General features: G+C 32.7%; 1 protein-coding gene across 1 annotated transcript in view; it reads left to right on the top strand.

The window, feature by feature from the left end:
• The first annotated feature begins 15,733 nt into the window (after window positions 1–15,733).
• Window positions 15,734–22,959, top strand: part of LOC105200997 (serine-rich adhesin for platelets) — a 39,055-nt gene continuing 31,829 nt past the window's right edge. The window contains exon 1 of the mRNA XM_011168814.3: window positions 15,734–18,167. Coding sequence (XP_011167116.1) covers window positions 17,863–18,167 — 305 coding nt within the window. The 5' untranslated portion in view covers window positions 15,734–17,862. The remainder of the gene's footprint in view (window positions 18,168–22,959) is intronic.

Below are 22,959 nucleotides of genomic sequence, written 5' to 3'. Positions count from 1 at the left end.
TTAATTAGTTTTTTATGTGTGCAAATTTTAAAGTAAATTAATTTCATTAGTCATTAAATTTAACTTTGTTTAATTAAAAAATATTGAATAATTTAGAATACGACCTTGATCAAAACTGAATTCTCCGCTCACACATGTATTTTCCAAATTTATAAGTTATAAACACTTACATGATTGATTAATATTCTATTTCACAAGACGCACCTTTCTTATATCATTGTGTATCAAAACGCGTTTAAAGTATATTTTTATCTAAATTTGCATTTGATGAAACCTCATTCTATATAATTATCAAAACATCAATTTGTCAAATATAAATATCAAACCTAATTACATCACAAAAGCATTATTTTTATTTATGTATGTATTACTTTATCCTGTCAACGCAATGCAATACCAAAAAGGTTAACCTCTTCAATAATACCTCTTCAAACTGTTACTACACTGTTACCACACTTTCATTCTTATTTCAAAATACATACAATTTATTAATTCCCTAAATTTTCACCTTTTCGCCATCACGGCTGATGGCGAAAAAGTTCACGTGAAAAAGTTCATATTTCCGCTCATGAGTGAGTTACATGATTCCGTGGAATCGTACATAGGCTTGTTTTCTGTTCCTGCACTAGACTGCACTGGAACGTTCCTTCTTGCTTTCGCTAACTTTGAAACATCTATTTATTTCATTTTAAGTGTACACTTATTTAGAGAGTTCAGGAACAGAAAACAAACGGCATGATCGTGCAGTTCACGTGAAACTTTTCACTTTTCACGTTTCCGCCCTAGGGGAAATGTTACATGCCGTTTGTTTTCTGTTCCTGAACTCTCTAAATAAGTGTACACTTAAAATGAAATAGGTAGATGTTTCAAAGTTAGCGAAAGCAAGAAGGAACGTTCCAGTGCAGTCTAGTGCAGGAATAGAAAACAAGCCTATGATAGACCCCCTGTTCCTGAACTCCCTGAATTAGTGTACACTTAAAATAAAATAGATATATATTTGAAAGTTAGTGAAAGCAAGAAGAAACGTTCCAGTGCAGTCTAGTGCAGGAATAGAAAACAAGCCTATGTAGTATGCATGATGTAAAAAACAAAGTGAAATAACGCGCATCGTCGGCGGCTCGATGCGCGGTAAGAGGTGTGGCTCGATGTGATGAGCCAATGAAATTTGGGCCCAAATATATCCACGCAATTTAAATACGAAACAATCATATGTAGGCTGTGTTCCGTTTTTACTGGCAGTGCAGTAAATGTGACGTCATGACAGTACACTGTTACAAGGGTGATACTCTTTTGGACACAGCACGATTGGACACCAACCAATCATCTTGACTTATCTAACCAAACCAACGGAAAAACTCTAGGAATCAGCCTCTGTGAGTGGTGGTGTCCAATCGTGCGGTGTCCAATCGTGCGCACCCCCTGTTACAACTGTTCCAATATTACTGCATTACTGTCAGCACTGCTATAGCATCGTATTTCGGAACAGCATTGCAGTAGCCATATTGCACTGTAGCTACCTCACCTTGGAAGCTGCAGTAGTCACAGTGGCAATATGGCTACCATTCATGACGTCATTGATGTTACTAAATGCTGTCGCAGTGCGCTGCGTACCAATAACGGAACGGATTTTTCACCACTGCCAGTACTGGCAGTTATATCGGAACACAGCCGTAGTCACACGTAGATGTTATTAAAAAAAATAAATGTAAAAATGTAAAAATACTTGAAATTTATTATCTTTAACACAAATCACTGTTGCAATAAACACTGTTGTTATAAACATGAAATACAACAATTTAGCCATACACATAAGCTCATTCTTATAACTTTCCAAATTTCTTCTAATTCAAGTTTACAAAATTTGAAATAACAATTATCACAATTTTCATTAATGTACAAAGTCTCAACCTTACCTTCACGTTCTTCTTTTTTTAAGTAGCTTTGAATTTCTTCGATTCACCGATTATCTCCGATTCACGTATAAATGCAAGTATAAACACGTCCCAGTACCGAAGCCGTAGCCATATTGAATCTCAAAATTTGGATCCAGTTCTGATTGGTCTAGAGTATGGTCTACTGCGCATCTGGTTACTTGCTTCATCTTTCTTCTTACATCATGGTATGTACAATTCCACGGGATCATGTAACTCACTCATGAGCGGAAATATGAACTTTTTCACGTGAACTTTTTCGCCATCAGCCGTGATAGCAAAAAGGTGAAAATTTAGGGAATTAATAAATTGTATGTCTTTCAAAATTAGAATAAAAGTGTGGTAACAGTGTGGTAACAGTTTGAAGAAGTATTATTGAAGGGGTTAATCTTTTTGGTATTGCATTGCGTTAACAGGATAAGCTAATGTCCTAGTTTACACCGAGCACTTGATACGCGTACTAACTAGTAATTTTCTATTAAATTATCTTAATTTTGGAAATAAATTAAAAAAATAGTATATTAAGTTGGTACAATATAAATCGAGATAATTAAACATATGTATTATGTATACACGCATTGTACACGTCGAAAGTAAGATGAATTAACAGAAAGTTACGAGTTAGTACGCGTATCAAGTGCTCGGTGTAAACTAGACCAATATACATATGTAAATAAAAATAATGCTTTTGTGATATAATTAGGTTTGATATTTATATTTGACAAGTTGATATTTTGATAATTATATAAAATGAGGCTTCATCAAATGCAAATTTTGATAAAAATATACTTTAACGCGTTTTGATACACAATGATATAAGAAAGGTGTGTCTTGTGAAATAGAATATTAATCAATCATGTAAGTGTTTATAACTTATAAATTTGGAAAATACATGTGTGAGCGGAGAATTCAGTTTTGATAAAGGTCCATATTCTAAATTATTCAATATTTTTTAATTAAACAAAGTTAAATTTAATGACTAATGAAATTAATTTACTTTAAAATTTGCATAAATATTAAACTAAATTAAAGTTATTTTTGAAAAACATTGTATTAAATTACAAGGTAATATTTAGAATTAGATTACTACATAATAAAATAGTTGTTACAATATATGGATCATCAAAAATAAATGTAATATATATTATATTTGTAAAATAAGTTTATGCAATATAACTAAGAAATATTGCTATTTATTTATGAATATATTTTTACAATTTCTTTTTTTATATAATTAAATTTTTACAGTAAAAGTTATACTATAAAAGCAGGTAGAAACCTTTTTCACGACCGCTTAATAGCGATAACAGATTCGAGCCTCTTCATAGTCGATTCTTATTTCAAGATCGTCTTAAGTAACGTCTTAAGATGCTAATACGGCTCTCTGAGTGGTTGATGTCATCTTAAGATGATACTAAAGATGATCTTAAATATAAGAATCGACTATGAATACCGGCCTAAAGGCTGAATTTTGGAACGCAACTTAAACTTCCGCGCATTATCCATACATAATCGTTATGCGTGAAAAGATTCACGTGAACTCTCTATGAGTGAAAAATGAAAAAATGAAAAGTGAAAAGTGAAACGTGAAAAGTGAAACGTGAAATTACATGATTGACCCCCAGGTTATACTGTTGAAGTGTTGTCCAAGTTCAAACGTGAATTCACTTCGCAAAAATGACGTCGTGCAGAAATGAAAAGACTTCAGAATAGTCCAAAGAAAGTATTTTATGTTTAATAGAGGCCTACTAATAGGAACCATGTTTATATGCGATAAACACACCAAATTACCATAATAAACACAGTAAAGTGAGGCATTAAAGAATGTATTGACTGTCGACTCCATAAACGTCGGCGATATTTATTTCGTTGTCGCAATTTTTCAATAATTAAAAATAATGCAATAGAAATTTTACGACAATGTACAACTGTTGCAATAATTTCATCCATCTCATCTATCTCATCCATATTTAAACGTGCCGCTTCTATAAAACAATTTCAGTTGCTCAGCCAGTACGAAAACTCGCACCGTGTGAAGCCACGGCCAGTAGCACTGCCAGTACCATTGCCCGTACGGTAGCAAGTAAGAAAATCCAGTTAGAAATCCAGTAAGAAAAAACGTATCGTCTGCGGCAGGCTTAACTCTGCGTAGCATAGACGTTCGTAACGCAGTCAACGTATGGTTAGGCTCAATGCATACAGGACGCGTCAATGCGTTACGCGTGGCAAATAGCCAATCATTCTTTCGCTTTCTTATTTCTTGTCATGAAAAAGAAAAATTGATTGGCTACCTTGCCATGCGTAATGTGTTGATGCGTCCTGTGTACATTAAGCCTTAGGGTTATCCATAGGTTCTGCAATCAGGGGGTCGATCATGAAACTTTTTCCCTAAGGCGGAAACGTGAAAAGTGAAAAATTTCTCCATTAACTTTAATGGTAAAGATTTTCACTTTTCACGTTTCCGCCCTAGGGAAAAAGTTTCATGATCGACCTCCAGTATTAACAAATCGCCTTGGTGCTCAGTATTACCAGAAAGAAACCTGAGGCTCAATGCACACAAGACGCGTCAACGCGTTACGCGTGGCGAGGTAGCCAATCATTTTAAGCTTTTATGATAAGAAATAAGAAAGCGAAAGAATGATTGGCTATTCGCCACGCGTAACGCGTTGACGCATCCTATGTGCATTGAGCCTGAGAGCAGCCACGTCGGCCTTTTTCTTATAACGCTAAAATTTCCGGCGCACTAACGACGCACATCCATTCTGGTCGGAATATGAACTAAAATTACATTTATTTTGCGACACTGTCGGTAAAAATAGTTCAAGTCTGTGCTAAAATCATGTAGTGGGGGTACCCCCACCATATGATTTTAGCACAGACTTGAACCATTTTTATCGACAGAGTCGCAAAATGGATGTGATTTTAGTTACCATTTTGGTCAGAATGGATGTGCATCGTTAGTGCGCCGGGAATTTTAGCATTATAAGAAAAAGGCCGGCGAGGCCGCTCTCAGGTTCCTCTCTGGTATTACGAATAGCCCCAACATAAACTGTGCGCATTCTTGCGTATGATCGACAAAAATAGACATCACACAGAAAAAACTAAACAGGAAATGTTTCAAATACATTCAACTGGACATGATACATTCAAAGTTTTCAAAAAAAACCTTATTATCTTACTTAATTTTTGAAGAAATACTGATTATCAGAACTTACTTCGACTGTCGTAAAACACATTTTTCATTACTACGACTACAAATGACGCCGTCACCAACAAAACTTTGTTAGCAACATCGTTACATTAGGACGTGTTTACAGTGTTTAAAGTAAATTTTTAATATGTACCCATAAAAAAATATTTCCAATTATCGAATTACCCCGTTTAAAGCCATGGCACATAAAAAAACTTAATTATTAAGACGTACGCAGTAAGAAATTCAACGTGTTGGACTTGCTACTGTTTACGTTAGGCCTTATGTTTTCAATTGCCATTGGCTAATTCGCTTACTGCTTAAGTTTTACTGCTTAAAGTTTTTTATGTGTCACAGCTTTAACAATTTGCCCCGGTTTTCTCTATATTTTTATACACCCAAGGACTTTGATTTTGTCAATGGGGAAATTTTCCAAACTGAGAAGTCACCACTTTCTACATTCTTGCAGTTCATGAATAATGAAACGACTAGAGTTTATTGGTCGTTACGTTAATCATGAACTGTAAGTATGTAGAAAAATAGCGACTTCTCAGTTTTGAAAATTTCCTCATGGGCAGAATCAAAGTCCTTGGGTGTACACTCATGGAATTTGATTCTGTCCATGGGGAAATTTTCCAAACTGAGAAGTCACCACTTTCTACATACTCGCGTTTCATGCTGTTTGTTTTCTGTTCCTGAACTCCCTGTATTAGTGTACACTTAAAGTGAAATAGATATATATTTGAAAGTTAGTGAAAACAAGAAAGAACGTTCCGGTGCAGTCTAGTGCAGGAATAGAAAACAAGCCTATGATTAATGAAACAACTAGAGCTTATTGGTTGTTACATTAATCATGAACTGTAAGTATGTAGAAAGATAGCGACTTTTCAGTTTGAAAAATTTCCCCATGGACAGAATCAAAGTCCTTGGGTGTACATATTTACAGCTTATGATTAACGTAACGACCAATAAGCTCTAGTCGTTACATTAATCATAAACTGCGAGTATGTAGAAAGTGACTTCTCACCCAGATAGCAAAACGTGATAACTCAATCTAAAGCAAATAATCGCGCAGATTAAATTGCTTGTTAATTGCTATTACGTTGCCTTTTATTTAATGCGACAAAAATGTTTTAGTCAATTTAGTATCAATATGCTGAGTTTTATTGTCGAGAAAAATTATTGAAGTCAATCTGTGTTATTATATTGTGGTAAGTTGTGTTTAGAACTTGCCATTACTATATTTTAAAAATTGTTTATAGCAATCTGCGAGCAACATGACAGCAACATGTGAGCAACAATTCCTATTTATAACTTGTAATAAGTATAATGCTGATAAGTTGTTGGAAACTTGCTGGTATTATATCTTAAAAACTATTGCTGGCAAGAACGTAAGAGGATACCCCCTTCTGTTGCTTTGCTGACAACTAATATGAATATTTGTGACAAGTTGTCGACAACTTGCAATTATTTGGCTATCTGGGCAGTTTAGAAAATTTTCCCATGGACAGAATCAAATTCCATGGGTGTACACTCAAGGACTTTGATTCGGTCCATGGGAAAATTTTCCAAACTGAGAAGTCGCTATCTTTCTATATACCTAGATAGCCTACGTTCTTGCCAGCAATAGTTTTTAAAATATAATACCAGCAAGTTTCCAACAACTTATCAGCATTATACTTATTACAAGTTATAAATGAGAATTGTTGCTCACATGTTGCTGTCATGTTGCTCGCAGATTGCTATAAACAATTTTTAAAATATAGTAATGGCAAGTTCTAAACACAACTTACCACAATATAATAACACAGATTGACTTCAATAATTTTTCTCGACAATAAAACTCAGCATATTGATACTAAATTGACTAAAACATTTTTGTCGCATTAAATAAAAGGCAACGTAATAGCAATTAACAAGCAATTTAATCTGCGCGATGATTTGCTTTAGATTGAGTTATCACGTTTTGCTATCTGGGTACTTAAAGTTCATAATTAACGTAACGACCAATAAGCTCTAATCGTTTTATTAATCATGAACTGCGAATATGTAGAAAGTGGTGACTTTTCAGTTTGGAAAATTTGAACGTGGTCGCTGAAAGTATTTAAGGGTTTTAATACAACTAAATTAAAATTTTCAAACATTGTTATTTTATGCATTACACTTAGATAATTTGCAAAAGCGATAAAATCATGATTTGTATAGAATTAAAACAAATTACTTTTTAGTCCGCTCGTGGATTGAATCGATTAAAACAGCTTAAAACCAATTAAAAAGGATTCCATTTTAATCTATTTTAATCGCACATTTTCGGCAGGGTAGCTCAATAGTTTTAATAAGTGATGTAAAAATTGAGATTATTCATGTAGATATAGGATATTCTAGATATTTGTGTAAACCTCCGAATGTATATGAGATTCAATAATCATAATAACATGATAATAAATACAATTCTGTTTATTAAAAAGAAACATGTTATTGTAGAATTTATTTTGAAAAATGTTATTGCAAATATTATACAAACCTTAATATATTTGAAATTATTAATAAAAAATATAATTGTAATAAACGTACAATTATCTTTTTTTATTTAAAAAATATACAACTTGTGACCAGGTTTATACCAACGTAGTTAAAATTTAATCGTTGGTTAATTTGCAGAATGACAACGTCAAAATTTCTAATAACATAATTATTGCATATAATATAGTATGTAGAAACGCTTAAATTTTGGAGTTGCCAGCATTCTACAAGTTGACCAATGATTAAATTTAAACCTTTGGTAGAAATGGGCATTAAGCGGATTATTTTGGATTATATATTCATCCAATTATTTCAATTTATTTGGATTGACAGCAGTATGGATTAAAATGTAATTAATTCGGATTAGAAATAATTCGCGAAAAAGATATTAAAATCAATTACGATTCGTATAGAATTAAAACCGATTACTTTTCAATCCGCTCGTGGATTGAATCGATTAAAACAGATTAAAATCGATTAAAAAAGATTCCGTTTTAATAGGTTTTAATCGCACATTTTCGGCAGGGTTCTCAGTGTACATCGAAATATAATTTGTATCCTGCAAACACTAAATAAAAGAGTAGCAAAGAGAACAAAAACTCACCATTACTTTAATGTAACATGTATGTTTTAAAGACAAATATGTTATATCGCAGTATTGGCATAGTTATAGATATAACATTTAAAGTGTTTTGCTACATATCTGAAATAGATCAGAGACATAATTTTGTTGCTAACATTTAATAGTACATGTAACGCAAGGTCCGTGGATTGGCGTTGGAGGGGAAGGAAGGTCGTTGCATCCACTTCAACGATGTGGAACGAAAATGGCGGCGGCCATACTTTTACTGCACACTCGCTCACTCACACAACTAATAGCTGTAGTACCTTACTATCTACGTACATACACTAACACTGACTCGCTGTCTCGAAAATGGCGGCTATGCAACGACCTTCCTTCCCCTCCAACGCCAATCCACGGACCTTGATGTAACGTACATGTATGTTACTTGCTATATAACTCGTTACCTTATGGTACCTACTGTTATGTATATAAGATGTATATGTTGTTAGGAGTATAAATAAGTTTCCGCCGTTTTTTATCAAAAATTGGGCATTTATTGTGAAAGAACGTTACCTAATGTTTTATTCGAGGTATTGTCCATCGCTAGCCACTACTTTTTCTCGTTTTTCTGGCAGCATACAGATACCGCGTCGGAAGAATGCTTCATCTTTTGAAGCTATCCACAAATCGACCCAATTTTTTGTATCTTTATATGATGTGAAGTGTTGCTCAGACAGGCCATCCATCGAAACAGGTAGTAATCAGAAGGAGCAATGTCTGGTGAATACGGCGGGTGGGGTAAAACTTCCCAATTGAGTGTTTCAGGAGTATAAATAAGTTTCCGCCGTTTCACAAAAAATGGCGCCACTAGTATGTTATGGTTGAAATTGTCTGTTGTAAAACGTGTTATATCGTAAGATTGGACATCTGGCAACAACATAACCTTAAAATATTAGCGATTTTGTATCAGCATCATATATCCTTTTTCGTGCGAAAATGTCGAGTTTTGAGCCGAATAAGCGTCATTTGCGGGAGCTTTTGATTTACTTCTTTAATTTGAAGAAATCTGCAGTCAAGGCGCATCGATTGCTTGTAGAAGCATATGGTGAGGCTGCCTTAAGTGAGAGAAGCCGTGAGTGGTTTCACAAGTTTAAGGACGGTGAATTTGACGTCAAAGACAAAGAACGTAGCGGAAGGCCAAAAATGTACGAAGACGCGGAATTGGAAACATTATTAGATGAAGATTTGTGCCAAACGCAAGAAGCACTTGCACTTACATTAGGAGTGACTCAACCAGCAATTTCACATCGCTTAAAATCATTGGGAATGATTCAAAAACAAGGAAACTGGGTTCCATATAAACTGAAGCCGAGAAACGTTGAACGCCGATTTTTCACATGTGAAATGCTGCTTGCCAGGCATAAACGAAAGGGTTTTTTTGCATCGTATAGTCACTGGTGATGAAAAATGGATCCACTACAATAACCCAAAGGAGAAGAAATCATGGGGACCACCTGGCCATGCTTCAACATCGACAGCCAAGCCGAACATTCATGGAAAAAAGCTCATGTTGTGTATTTGGTGGGATCAGCTTAGTGTCGTGTATTATGAGTTGCTTAAACCGATTGAAACCATTACTGGGGCTCTCTACTGAATACAATTGATGAGATTGAGCCGAGTACTCAAGAAAAAACGTGCCCACTACTACTCCAGACACGACAAAGTTATTCTTCTGCATGATAATGCTCGTTCACATGTTGCGGCGCCGGTCAAAACCTACCTGGAAACACTCAATTAGGAAGTTTTACCACACCCGCCGTATTCACCAGACATTGCTCCTTCTGATTACTACCTGTTTCGATCGATGGCGCATGGCCTGTCTGAGCAACACTTCACATCAGATGAAGATACAAAAAATTGGGTCGATTTGTGGATAGCTTCAAAAGATGAAGCATTCTTCCGACGCGGTATCCGTATGCTGCCAGAAAGATGGGAAAAAGTAGTGGCTAGCGATGGACAATGCTTCGAATAAAACATTAGGTACCGTTCTTTCACAATAAATGCCCAATTTTTGATAAAAAACGGCTTAAACTTATTTATACTCCTAATAAATAATATTTTTTAATTATACATGTTTTATCTTTTCAATAACATATATTGATCTGATCTACCAGTTATTTACACATATGATTACAAAGTGTTTACAGGTCATCATGAGGGATCAGTTCGCAGCGATCACGAAAATCAAACAACGTTCACCGGAGTCGCGATTTGGGTGGGTGGCCGCTCGGAAATTTTCGAAAAAAATATCTGAGAATTTTTTTTTATAAAAAATGTTTTTTAATATTATAAAGATATTGTTTTGTTCATTGAGATCATGTGGTGCAATAGTATAATAGTTATGCGGATACTTCGAAGAAAATATTTATAGAGAGTTTATTCAAGACTTCTAATAGTCGTTTAATTTTGATGATACAAAGACGTCTAATCAACCAAATTTTAAACGTCTATATCAACTGGTTTATTAAACGTTGATTAAACGTTTTTTCAATCTGTCATTTCTCACTGGGTCTCCTTTCAATTTTATTTCAATTCTAAACTCCTTTGATTCTTCCTCCTTTCTTCCTTTATTTTTATAATATTCTATTAAAAAATTTTTACCATCTCCAAAATCTTCAATTCCTTTTGTCTATCAATTGTATTTTCATACTGAATTCCTTCAATCCTTCTTCCTTCCTTCCTTTCTTTTTATATTACTTCCCATACAACACAGAAAATTGTAGCAACATTGTAGCAATGTTGCAATGTTGCAGATTGCAATACATATTATGGAGACATTGCAGGAACATAAATTAACAATATGCCTGCAACATTTCATGGCATATGCCAGTAATATTCCAGAAACATTGCAATATCATAATTTTTTAATAAGATAATGGCAATAAAGCAGAATATTCGCGTATAATTATATATTAATTTAACTCATCCATAATTATTCATCCGCATTTAGCAAACTAAGATCAACATTACTAAATTTTCCGGTGAATCTCTACATTCCTTAACAGTACAACCGTCCATATATCGACTGTAAGTCGACTTTTCCAAGTCAGGCTTCCAGAGTTGACTGCAAATCGATTGTGCATAGACATCTGCAGAAATCCTTCAAATGTTGATTAAAACACGTCTAGAAAAAGGCATGCAGTCCCGTGGTGCTGTGTGCATCATAGTATTGTTGAGAAACATAAATATTCATATCAATAGACGAAATAGGTCCATATATGAAGAAACCTTGAGCTACATCCCAATAAACAAATAATATTTTTTAATTGTTTTTTAAATAAAAATTTCTTCATATTTAATTTAATTATTTTATTATAATGATATATATTTTTTAATTGCACTTTTATTTAAACAAATAACAGAAAAGTTATTCCAGATGCTATTCTGCATTTGCAAAATTAGTAAAAAAAACTATAATTTTATATATTTGTTTATATAAATACTGTGCTTTAATTATACATATTTTATTTTTTCGATAACGTACACATTTTATTATTCATTAGAAGTCCATCGAATGTTAAAGCAATTACTTCAACTTCTGACGTATTATAGCTGCAAACCTTAAAACTTTTAGAGTAATTTCATCTCGTTCTTGTGATGTTAGTTCAGGTATATATAAATTAGACAACTGAAATTTGCCATCTTTTATTAATACCCGTTAGCAAATACACTAGTGCTTCTTTTGCCAAAGACCTATTGTCGGGTCCTGATATGACAGCTACACAATCTATATAGCCAACAAACTTTTTTTCACAATGACTTTCAAGTTGCTTCCTTATTGCCATTTCGTTATCATCAAAGTAGTGTATATTTTTTTTTCTCCGGCCCTAGGAGAAATGATAAGTCAAATGGACGTCAATTTGACGTCGATGGCGCCTATAACGTTTCCAAATCGAAACATCGCGTCTCAGTAACTACGTTTAGAAATCCTGACATTAGTAGCGAGAAATGATACGTTGAGATGCTAAGAATTCTTGCGTGCTATTTTTAAATAAAAAGCTATTTTGATAAAATAACATTGTAAATTATTTTAACTAATTTGTAAAATTGTTCAAAAACTATTTTTTTTCTTGACAGTTGTTTATTAACTGCCAGAAAAAGCATAGCCTTTGGACAATTTTACAAATTTGTTAACGTGATTTATACCCATATAGCACAGAAAATTGCAGCAACATTGCAGCAATGTTGCAATGTTGCAGATTGCAATGCAATATTACGGAGACATTGCAGAAACATAAACTAACAATATGCCTACAACATCGCATAGCATATATAAAGAAACCTTGAGCTACATCCCAATGAACAAACAATATTTTTTAAGTGCTTTTTTAATAAAAAGTTTTTTATATTTAATTTAATTATTGTATTATATTAATATATATTTTCTAATTACATTTTTATTTAAACAAATAACAGAAAAGTTATTCTAACTGCTATTTTGCATTTGCGAAATTAGTAAAAAAAACTACAATTTTATATTTGTTTATATAAATACTGTGCTTTAATTATACATATTTCATTTTTTCGATAACGGATATTGATCTGATCTACCAGTTATATATACATATCAGCATAAAGTGTTCACAGGTCATCATGAGGGATCAATTCGCAGCGATCACGGAGGTCAAACAACGTTCACCAAAGTCGCGACTTGGATGGGTGACCGCTTGGAAATTTCCGAAAAAGATTCCCGAAATTTTTTTTTGCAAAAAATGTTTTTTTAAATGTTACACAAATATTGTTTTGTTCATTGGAATTATGTGGTGTAATAATATTTATGTAAATATTTTAGAAAAATGGAATGTTTCAATGCAATATTTCAAAAAACGGACATCTTAATGTTGCTGCAATCTTCCAGCAATGTTGCAACAATGTTTTGCAATCAAAATGCAATATTACAATGTTTCAATGAAATCATTCTGCAATGTTCCTGCAATCTGTACTGTATGGGTAGTGTTGTTATCAAAATATTTCTTTATTTAAAAATGGCACACAAGAATTGTCAGCGTGTCACATCGCAATAAAATTCAATTTAATTAAGATTTGTGAAATCCTGTAATTTCGGATTGAACAATTGGATTTAACAAGTGAGTGCTGGCACCATCGCTAGGCGGCCACGTCGCGGTGGATCTTCTCGGTCAAATGCGGCCACAGTGCTGGGATTCTCTAACTTGTTATGACAATTCGGTATCGTTACAGTATCGTTGCGTAGATATTATACATGATAGAAAAGCTGCGCAACGCAGTTTTTTGTTGTTATAGACACATAACGACAACATAACAAGTTAGAGAATTGCACTACAGGTGTTATATCTAGTCGTTACCGCGGCCGAATTCCCAGCTCATACTTCAGTGAGACTTTTAGAAGCTACTTATTGTAACTTCGAGACAAATACTCGCTCTTGTTCTTTTCATACGTGACGTGTGTGTGTGGAACACTGTTCCACATAAAATTTGATATTTTTTCATGTAAATAACAATTTGTATTGTTATTTAATCTTGTACATGAATTAAATGTTTAATTCAAATTTAATCTTTTTTTAATCCTTTTGAACAAAAAAAATACAAGAAATCTTTTTTTTTGTAAACATTTATTATGTTTACATTAATATGTATTCTGTTTTAATAAATCTATCTGGATTTCGATCTTATTTTCAATCGATCTTAATACCGTATTTTCGGTGCAGAAATTCCGACCGATGCGGATTACTTATTTTTAAACCGGTTTTAATCGCACATTTTCGGCATATTATATTTTTTAATAAAATGTATTTTTAATCAAATGTTTTAACATCTAGCATGATTTTTTCTATTCTTCCAGTTCATTAAACGATTCCTGGGAAATGATAATGGAATCGATGTCAAATTGACATCAATTTGACGTCGAAATACTTCGATATTAATTCGATATAAGTCATTTCTCGTTGAGTTATAGTAGCGAAAGGATGTTAATATCATTTATTAAATGTTTTATACACGTTGATATTGACATCCAAATGGCATCAAAATTTGATCATTTTAACATTGATGTCAACATCAAATTTAATCTCATTTCGACCGTTAACATGACGTCAATTTGATCGTCGATCCGACCTATCATTTCTCTCTAGGGCAGCAGCACTTTTTTTTTCAACATATCAATAACTTTTCTTGTGTAAAAATATGATTTTTGCAGGATGAATTTCTAGCAAACATTGAAATGTGTACTGATACATGAGTTTAATGCGGACGTGTACGACAAGTCATATTTCCGACATCCAACGCGTTATCACGATATTGTGATATTTTCTGACGCTGCGCATATGCTCAAGCTCATAAGAACAACTTGGATTACTAAAGGAGTTTTGTATGATAGTGACAAAAATTCTATAAAATGGAAATTTATTGAAAACTTAGTACGTCTACAAGAACACGACTATTATTTAGCTAATAAAGTAAATAGCAGGCATAAAAATCCAGTGACAAGAAAATAAAATGAGTGTAAAGCTAGCAGCCCAAACTGAACAAAAAGAATTGCAATTTTGCAGCAATATACGTGCAATAATATAGCATAAGTGTGTATACTTATATAATAAAAAATTATGAACCTAATGATGTATTATTTATATATTTTTTAAAACAATCACACTTTTCTATCTATAGTCGATAATGTCATCACTCTTCAATTACCGCTGCGCTCTCGAGATCTCTTTGGTAATAACGAAAATTTGCTCAGAGTTGACGGTCTTTAATAGTATTTAGTCGGTAGTAAGCAAGAAATATATTCAATAATATGTACATGTGTATATTTAACGTTTACATTAAAGTACCTTTTCAAAATGTTGATTTTATGTGTACTTTTGAACGTTTTAAAATAATGTTATATAACCTTTTTTAAGAAAATTAATTAATATATGAATTTTTTCATTTGGAATTTTTTTAAAAACATCTCCAAGTTATAATCAAAGTTTGTTTATATTAATGTTTTATGCAGGATGTTAAATACGATATATTTGAAAACGTTACATGTTATTAAATATCATTACAATATATTTAATAGTAATGATTTTGACAATAACATAATAGTAATCAATGCTTACCGAGATTGAGCTCCAATATACATTGTTAATACTAAAAATGTATAGTTCACGTTACGTATGCTAGAGTTTCAATGCTGGCAATGAATTTCGGCATGCAGCCAGGATATGTATAGATTCTTTTTAGCGAAATATTTTTATATTTTATGTTTTAATTTTTATTTGATATGTAATACATTTGTTATATATTTAACAAACAAATAATCTGAACGGTGCAAAATCATTTTACCTGTTCATATAAATCGCGACCGTAGGGTACGTCTCTAGAAGATGAAGAGTTACCTACAAACGGAGAGAACAGGTAGATATGAACTGGTATGTATACTGGTACAAATGCCCCTTCCCTCCCGATCCCTCTTTCGACGAGAAAGAACTCGGCGGGATCTATGGACGCTCCTCGCCTCACCGATGGGAAAGGTGGCGAGAGCGCGAAAAAAGGATCCATCCAGCAGACCGGCGGCAGTCGTCCGTCCGATCGGCAGTTAACATTCGCAGACGCGCGTGACGGTGCGAAGCGGAGCGGCGCGACGGCCGCGGTCGATGGAACGCGTATCGGAACGGAGTGTATTACAGGTCGCGCATGGTCCGTAGGTAGGTTTTCGCCTGTCTCGTTTCGGTGGATCCCAAGTCTGAAGCAGCCAAGCTCGAATCGCACATCCGTGTGGATGCCTCGGAAAATGGCCGCCTGACGACCGGTGTCGGAGAACGAAAATCATCGTAAGCGCATCGATCGCGTGCGATCGACCTCGAGGGAGGAACGTTGTTTAAATGCCGCGCATCTTTGGGGTGAGTGCTCGCTGAATGGCGAGGTGGACATTGACACACGCGAGCGGGTGACGTCGATGTGTTTAGAAACGTGTGCAGGAGACGGTCACGCAGATACTCTGTTCTTGGAACTCGCACTCTCGTACTGACAGCTTCCAAGCTGGGAAGGAAAATGATGCTGCTTGATGTTCCTTATTTATACATTGTGCCTGAAAATGGAAAAGATAACAAGAGCTTTGCCCTTCTGGGGGATTGACTAGTGAGCTAATGCCCTGTGTGTTTCTGTTAAATTAAAACCCTATAATTAAAACTCTAAAATTAAATCTTTAAAATTAAGACTTTATTTTAAATTAAAGCTCTAAAATTAAAATTTTCTATAGAAATCTTCGAAAAATTAAAAGAGAGATTAAAATTCGACTTAACATGTTATTTTGAGAAGTTCTGTGTTCTACTTATTGTTAGTAGTTGAATAAACTAATATTAATGACAAGAGAGAACTTTAGAGTTGATACTGAAGTAGTAAAAATTAACGTACTCTTGTACCGTTCTCTATGTATTGTCCTCAAAGAAGATTGATTTGCTTAGAAATTTTTTTATTCAACAACAATTAATAATTAATCTGCATCGTACTTGTCTCGTATTGTCCCAAACAACAGATTTGTAATTCGTGGATACAAATCGGAAAGAATTTACAAAAGCTTCGATTCGAAATTCCCGTTTATTCCTCCTATTGAGGAGCACTTGTGCACTCTTCAGGCGTATAGAGTCCATACGTTTTAAGAAGAGAGCGTTTTAACGCGCCGACAGACGTAACGGAGAATCCTGGTCCCGGAGGTCCGTTACCTCCGCGAAGGAGGTAAGAGAGCGAAGAAGCATGGATAGAAGAAGCGTCGCGATTCTGTTGATTTTCATGATTTTACCTGGCGCAATTACGAAGGAGCGTGGTCAGCTATTAACGTAAGCGAAGAGGCACAACAATTATGAAATCCGTCACTGCCCGCTGGATTACATTAAACTGCTAACGTAAACGTTTGCGATATCAAATACGAGAGTATTGAATTAATGCAAAGCGAAGGAGTTCGATTTCACAAGAAAATCGTTTACAGTTATATTAATCGCACGCGTCTAATAAAATACACACACACACACACACACACACACACACACACACACACACACACATAAATACATACATGCATACATACGTACATATATATATTTATATATCTATCTTTTCTCCGGAGTGAAATTTCATAAAGATAGCTCGGTGTGAAACTAAGAAGTGCTTACCTCGAGAAAAGAATAAAAAGGAAGATATTGAGATCGGCAGGAATTGAAAAGGAATTGAATGTGAGAAATCTCAGTAATAGGATTGATTAAAGTTTTTCATATCCGTGCGTGAATAAAAGCATCGTCAATTCCTTTGACACCGTACAAGTTGATTGATAAAGAAAGTACAAAGCTCATTAGAAACATTTCCATCAAATAATTGACACAGGAATGACGAGAATATTCAATACCAAAGTGCTTTAATTATGTAAGTACTTAAATGGAGAAATCGATGATAAAAAGGATTTAATGAATTAGGAAGGTGCGTTCCAACGTTCTCAAATTACAAATTAGCTGACAGAATTGAAAGCGAGGCGTCTAGTGTCGATCGAAATGGATTGATCAGCACATGGGATCGTCCGGATGGGAGTATCGCCGTCGCAAGCGCGGCACTTCCTTGAGGCCGCACCTTTCACGTAAGAAATGATGGAACGCCGAACCGATAGATATGGCGTTAGGGAAATGCGTCATTCGCGAAGCGAAGATCTGTTAGGCGCAATCTCCAGATCTCCCAGTCCGTGTGTCGATCTGCCGACCACGGCATCCGAGGACGATCTAATCGCGGCCAGTGCCCTGCGAGACTCAGGTATCTACGATGAGGACGTTGGCAGCGCCGGCATCGCGGGGCCGTCGCGGCGTATACTCTCGTCGTCGTCCAGAACGGTGGGAGTCCCCGTCGATCCGGAGGACTCCATCCGTGATATCGTCACGGAAAACGATCTGTACAGGTCAGTGTCAAATAATTCATTTAAAAGAAAAAGTGATTAAAAAAATTTTACATAATTAATGTTCTATTTTTTAAAAAAAGGTTTCTCAGCTTTTTTATAATATAAGAACTTGATCGAATTTTGAGACTAAGTTTATTAATATAAGCATTCCTAAATTCTTTCACATTTTTTGACTGTATAAGTTTCTTCGAATAACTTTCTAAAATAGTATACAATTTTCTTGGAAGGAAGAGTTTCAAGTTATTTTAATCTGAAACAAAATATAAGAATTTTGAAAAACTATATTTCTAAGAAAGAATGGAGTTTAATCTTTACAAGACTGATATATCGACTTTTGATGATTTAAATAAATTTTGGCAATAATTTTTTATAATTGTTTTTTATAAAATTTTTTACTGCAAATGTTCTTAAATAATTATTTTAGAAATATGTAATAATATATAAAGTTTAAAAAATATTTAAAAAAAGTTTTTGTACCCTTCCAAAAGCCGATCAGTTCAGTGACATCACTTTCGTAGATGCAATGACATAGATAACATAATTTGAAGTTTAAAAGTCGTTCAAAAACTTGTTAATTCTTGGAGAACATTTTGGAATTAAAAAACTAGAGTTTCACTTTCGTGCAAGAGTTTTATGAAATGTTTATGAATTATAAAATTCTCTTTAAATATGACGCACTAGAAAATAATATGACAATTTAAATCATTGTTATAAACAATCATTTTTCAATTTTTTTAATATTAATATTTACCAATCTTATAAACAAAATTTTTAAATAACAAATTATTATTTTTATTGCTCAAATTTTGTTTAGTATTTATTATTTTGAAGATGGCAATGCTAAAAATTCCTGCGTTAAAAGATATAAATAAAAAGTCACATGATTTTATTCATTTAAAAAAAAAAACTAAAAAACTTCCTTAAAAAGAAGATGTATAAAAATGATTACAATGATCAATGTTCTGATTTCTTTTTTAAGTAGAGTTATTTTCACATTTTGAGTTATATAATATTATTAATAATAATATTATAATAGATTTCTTTGTGTTATCTAAAAGATTTTGAGAGGTAATTTCTCACATTAATTCAAGACAACATTTTATGCGATCATACAATGACCAAAATAATGATTTTTATTTCTAGAAGGTTTACTATCCACATTCATATGTTTACTGTTTTTATCTTTATTTACATTCTTGAAAACATATGACGGTACTTGATACTGTTCCGTAAAAATATGTTCTAATAATGCTGCACGACTTATAAGGGGAACTCGCCACCAATACATCATCGATTTTAATAAAATTTTATGGGTGTGTAGTATTCACTCTCACACATTTACTACAATAAAGCCGTAAGTTGCGAAAATTAAAAATTCTCCAGAAAATCATGATTAAATATTTCCAAATAGTAAATGTGTTAGTGAATACAACACACTCATAACATTTTATTAAAGTCGGTGATGCATTGGTGGCGAGTTTCCCTTGTTAGTTAAGCTTTAATAGCCTAAACGTTAAGTCGCAACTTCTTCAAAAAGTTTTAAAAAATTATAATATTGATAAAACACAAAATAATATTTTCTTTCAAGATATTATTTTCAAAGAATACACTTGATTGAATTTGAGTTCGAATTAAACTTGAATTTTGGACCTTTTTTAAGATTAATACAAAACTAAATGATTTCCAAACGTATTTTATATTGATTTTTTAATTAAAGGATTTATTATTTCTTAGGATCTATTAAATATTGAATTTTTTTAGGGAGTAAAACACCCCTTTGCAGACAATTGATTTTTTTTTTTAAAGCGTATATCGTCAAAAAATGATAAAAAAGATAGAGAAAAATGTTCTAATTAAGAGTTAAATGGCTTGAACAGTACTTTATAACAGAGATTTAAAAAAATAAAAAAAATTTTTTTCAATACTTTTCTACCACTACCTATCTATTTTTTTCAAAATTTTTATTTTCTTTTATAAGCAAAATAAAGTTTATTTTATTACGAATGGTATATGATAAAGTTATGTTGCGACAATTCCATTTTCCAAAAGTCATTAACCCGTTGGGTCATACTTCCAAATAATAACATAATGTTCACATAGGGTTTACTGAACCTCCCTGTACAAACTCAATCGCCATTTGTCAGCTTTTTGATATTTCGTGGCAAAAATTTTACTGGACATATCTTGAGATTTGTTCTTTATTATCCAATAATTTTTTTTTATTTAGAGTTTAATAAAAAAATAATAAAAAAATTAAAAAAAAACTTGCAAAATTTGACTTTTTTACAAAAATATTCATAAAACTTTTAAGTTTTGAGATAATTTAATAAAAATTTAAGGTATATAATGTATTCTCAAGATAGTATACTCTTAGATAAAAATTAGTTTCATAGAAGTTTGTTCGATTTTGAATGGTCTGTGCTTCTCCGCTTAAAGTTAGCGTGCAGTCTTTTGAATCCCTAGTGACCTCAACGGGTTAAAAACTACTTCATAACGATCGCACGAGTGCGCGTATATGCGTGTAGGAATGTTTTTAATTATTTTTGGAAAATGGGAATGTCACAACATAACTTTATCATATGCCATTGAATTCGTAATAAAATAAGCTTTATTTTGCTTACAAAAAGAAATAAAAATTTAGAAATAAATAAGTAGGTGATGGGAGAAAGTATTAAAAAAATTAAAAAAAAAAACTTTTTATCACTGTTATAAAGTAATAATAATTTTATCATATACCATTGAATTCATAATCAAATAAACTTTATTATGCTTATAAAAAGAAATAAAAAATTTTGAAAAAAATAGGTAGGTGGTAGGGAAAAGTATTGAAAATTTTTAAAATTTTTTTAAAATTACTGTTATAAAGTACTCTTCAAGCCATTTACCATAATTATTAATTAGAACATTTTTCTCTATCTCTTTTTTATAGTTTTGACGATATACGTTTCGGATAAAAATCGATTTTCTTCAAAAAGGTATTTCATCCCTTAAAAGTGAAAACGGGCACGTACAAAAAAAATGTGTCTCTTATTTTTAGGTGTACCACAACATATTAATAGTTCGGTAAAATCGGAGGAGGACACCTCTGTCTCTTTCCTTGTTAGTTATTCTCAGCCAATTTTACATAATATACTTAAATTTAATATTCATAATATGTTTAGACAAGAAAAGGAGATAAATAGATAAATAAATAAATAAATTTATTAAAAGAAAATTAAAATTAAAAGAAGATTAAAAAGAAATTCAAAAATAACAAACCACATCAGAGATCGGACACGATTAACATAAATAATGTATTATATATAAAAACCTAAAAATGACTGAAGTCCTCCATGGTAGAAAAAAGTCTTAAATGAATAAAATACTGTAAAAATTGTTTCTTCGTTCAGAAGTGGGAAGAAGTGTAGTCAAGCAAATAAAAGACGTCGAGTTATGATTGCTTTTTTAACGTTCCATTTTAAAATGATAATAAGATAATGTAAATTTCTTTTTTTCCCAAAACTTATGAAATTAATTAGTGAGATACTAACTTTAATAAGATGCAAATTAGATAATATTTGTGTCAGACTAGATTAAAAAGATTTTTTACTTGTAACGTTGATTAAATTTGATTGAGGCAATAGTCGATATAAAAGCGCCTAACAGAATTATAGTCAATCAATAAAAATTTAACATTTTTTGTTAGATAGCAAACATAAATTAAATAAATATAAATATGAATCGTCAAGAAACTGTCCTTCTGTGATTTAATTCCTTTCTTTACTCTTTTATGTATAAGCATTTGTAAAATTAATCTTTTATTACAATTTTTCTCGAAGTTGAGAAGTACCTTGCTAATTAAAAGAATAGTTGAATTCTAAAATGTTTAATGATCACCAAGAATATCGACGGATCTAATTTTATATAATTGATGTATTCATTATCTTAGTTTTTAGATGTTTCTTTGTTTGCTCCACATATAAAACTTCGCAGTCAATCTTATACATATAAGGTAAACGTCCCGGTGACCGGACATGCATTTATTGGGATTTTAACTCGTGTCTAATATGGCCGCCTCAATAAGGTTTTTTCACGTCTATGTTCACACTACATATTCAAATATGAGAGTGTAGTGTGAACACAGACGTGAAATAACTTTATTGAGGCGGCCATAGTTAAAATTCTAATAACTTTCAAATGTTTTAGTTATGTCAATGTTGTAGTGAATAAGTGAATATGTATAAGAATGACACTAATGTTTTTTTGCTTTCAAAATTTTCTACTTTTGTGCAGTTTAGAACGTTAAAAAGGTATATATGTATATAGTGCGTGTTCAATACTCGATGCGAAGATGACCTTGGTGCCACAAGGAAATTATCATGATTTACTCATCTACGCAATCAAGAAACGGAAACAAGCATCATTTCTTTTTTAAATGATCGGGAGTGGCTTCCGGGAATCGTATGATTACTCAACGGGATAAATCAAACATTATTTTGATCATTCCTTATTATTTGCAATGCAAAATACTTGTAATACAAAATAGGTGTGATACAAAATAATAACAAAGTTCATACCGAAAGCATTTAATGTGTGTTTGCGTTTGTGTGTTTTAGCTCTTTATTAGTGTATACGCGGATCCGCTATTTTTCCTACTTTATGAAAGAATGATGGAATTTCGTAGATAATACCATTACAATAATATTTTTTCCCTTTATGTAAAATTTCAAGTCACTTTACTGTATCATTAAAAAAAAAAATTACTATGAAATATGTCTGCCCGTAACATGTACCTTTATGGCAAACAGTGCAC

The sequence above is a fragment of the Solenopsis invicta genome, chromosome 16 (genome assembly GCF_016802725.1).
Source record: "Solenopsis invicta isolate M01_SB chromosome 16, UNIL_Sinv_3.0, whole genome shotgun sequence".
Taxonomy (NCBI): Eukaryota; Metazoa; Arthropoda; class Insecta; order Hymenoptera; family Formicidae; genus Solenopsis; species Solenopsis invicta.
Note: the sequence above shows the minus strand (reverse complement) of the source record. Positions and strands in the feature narration are given on the sequence as shown.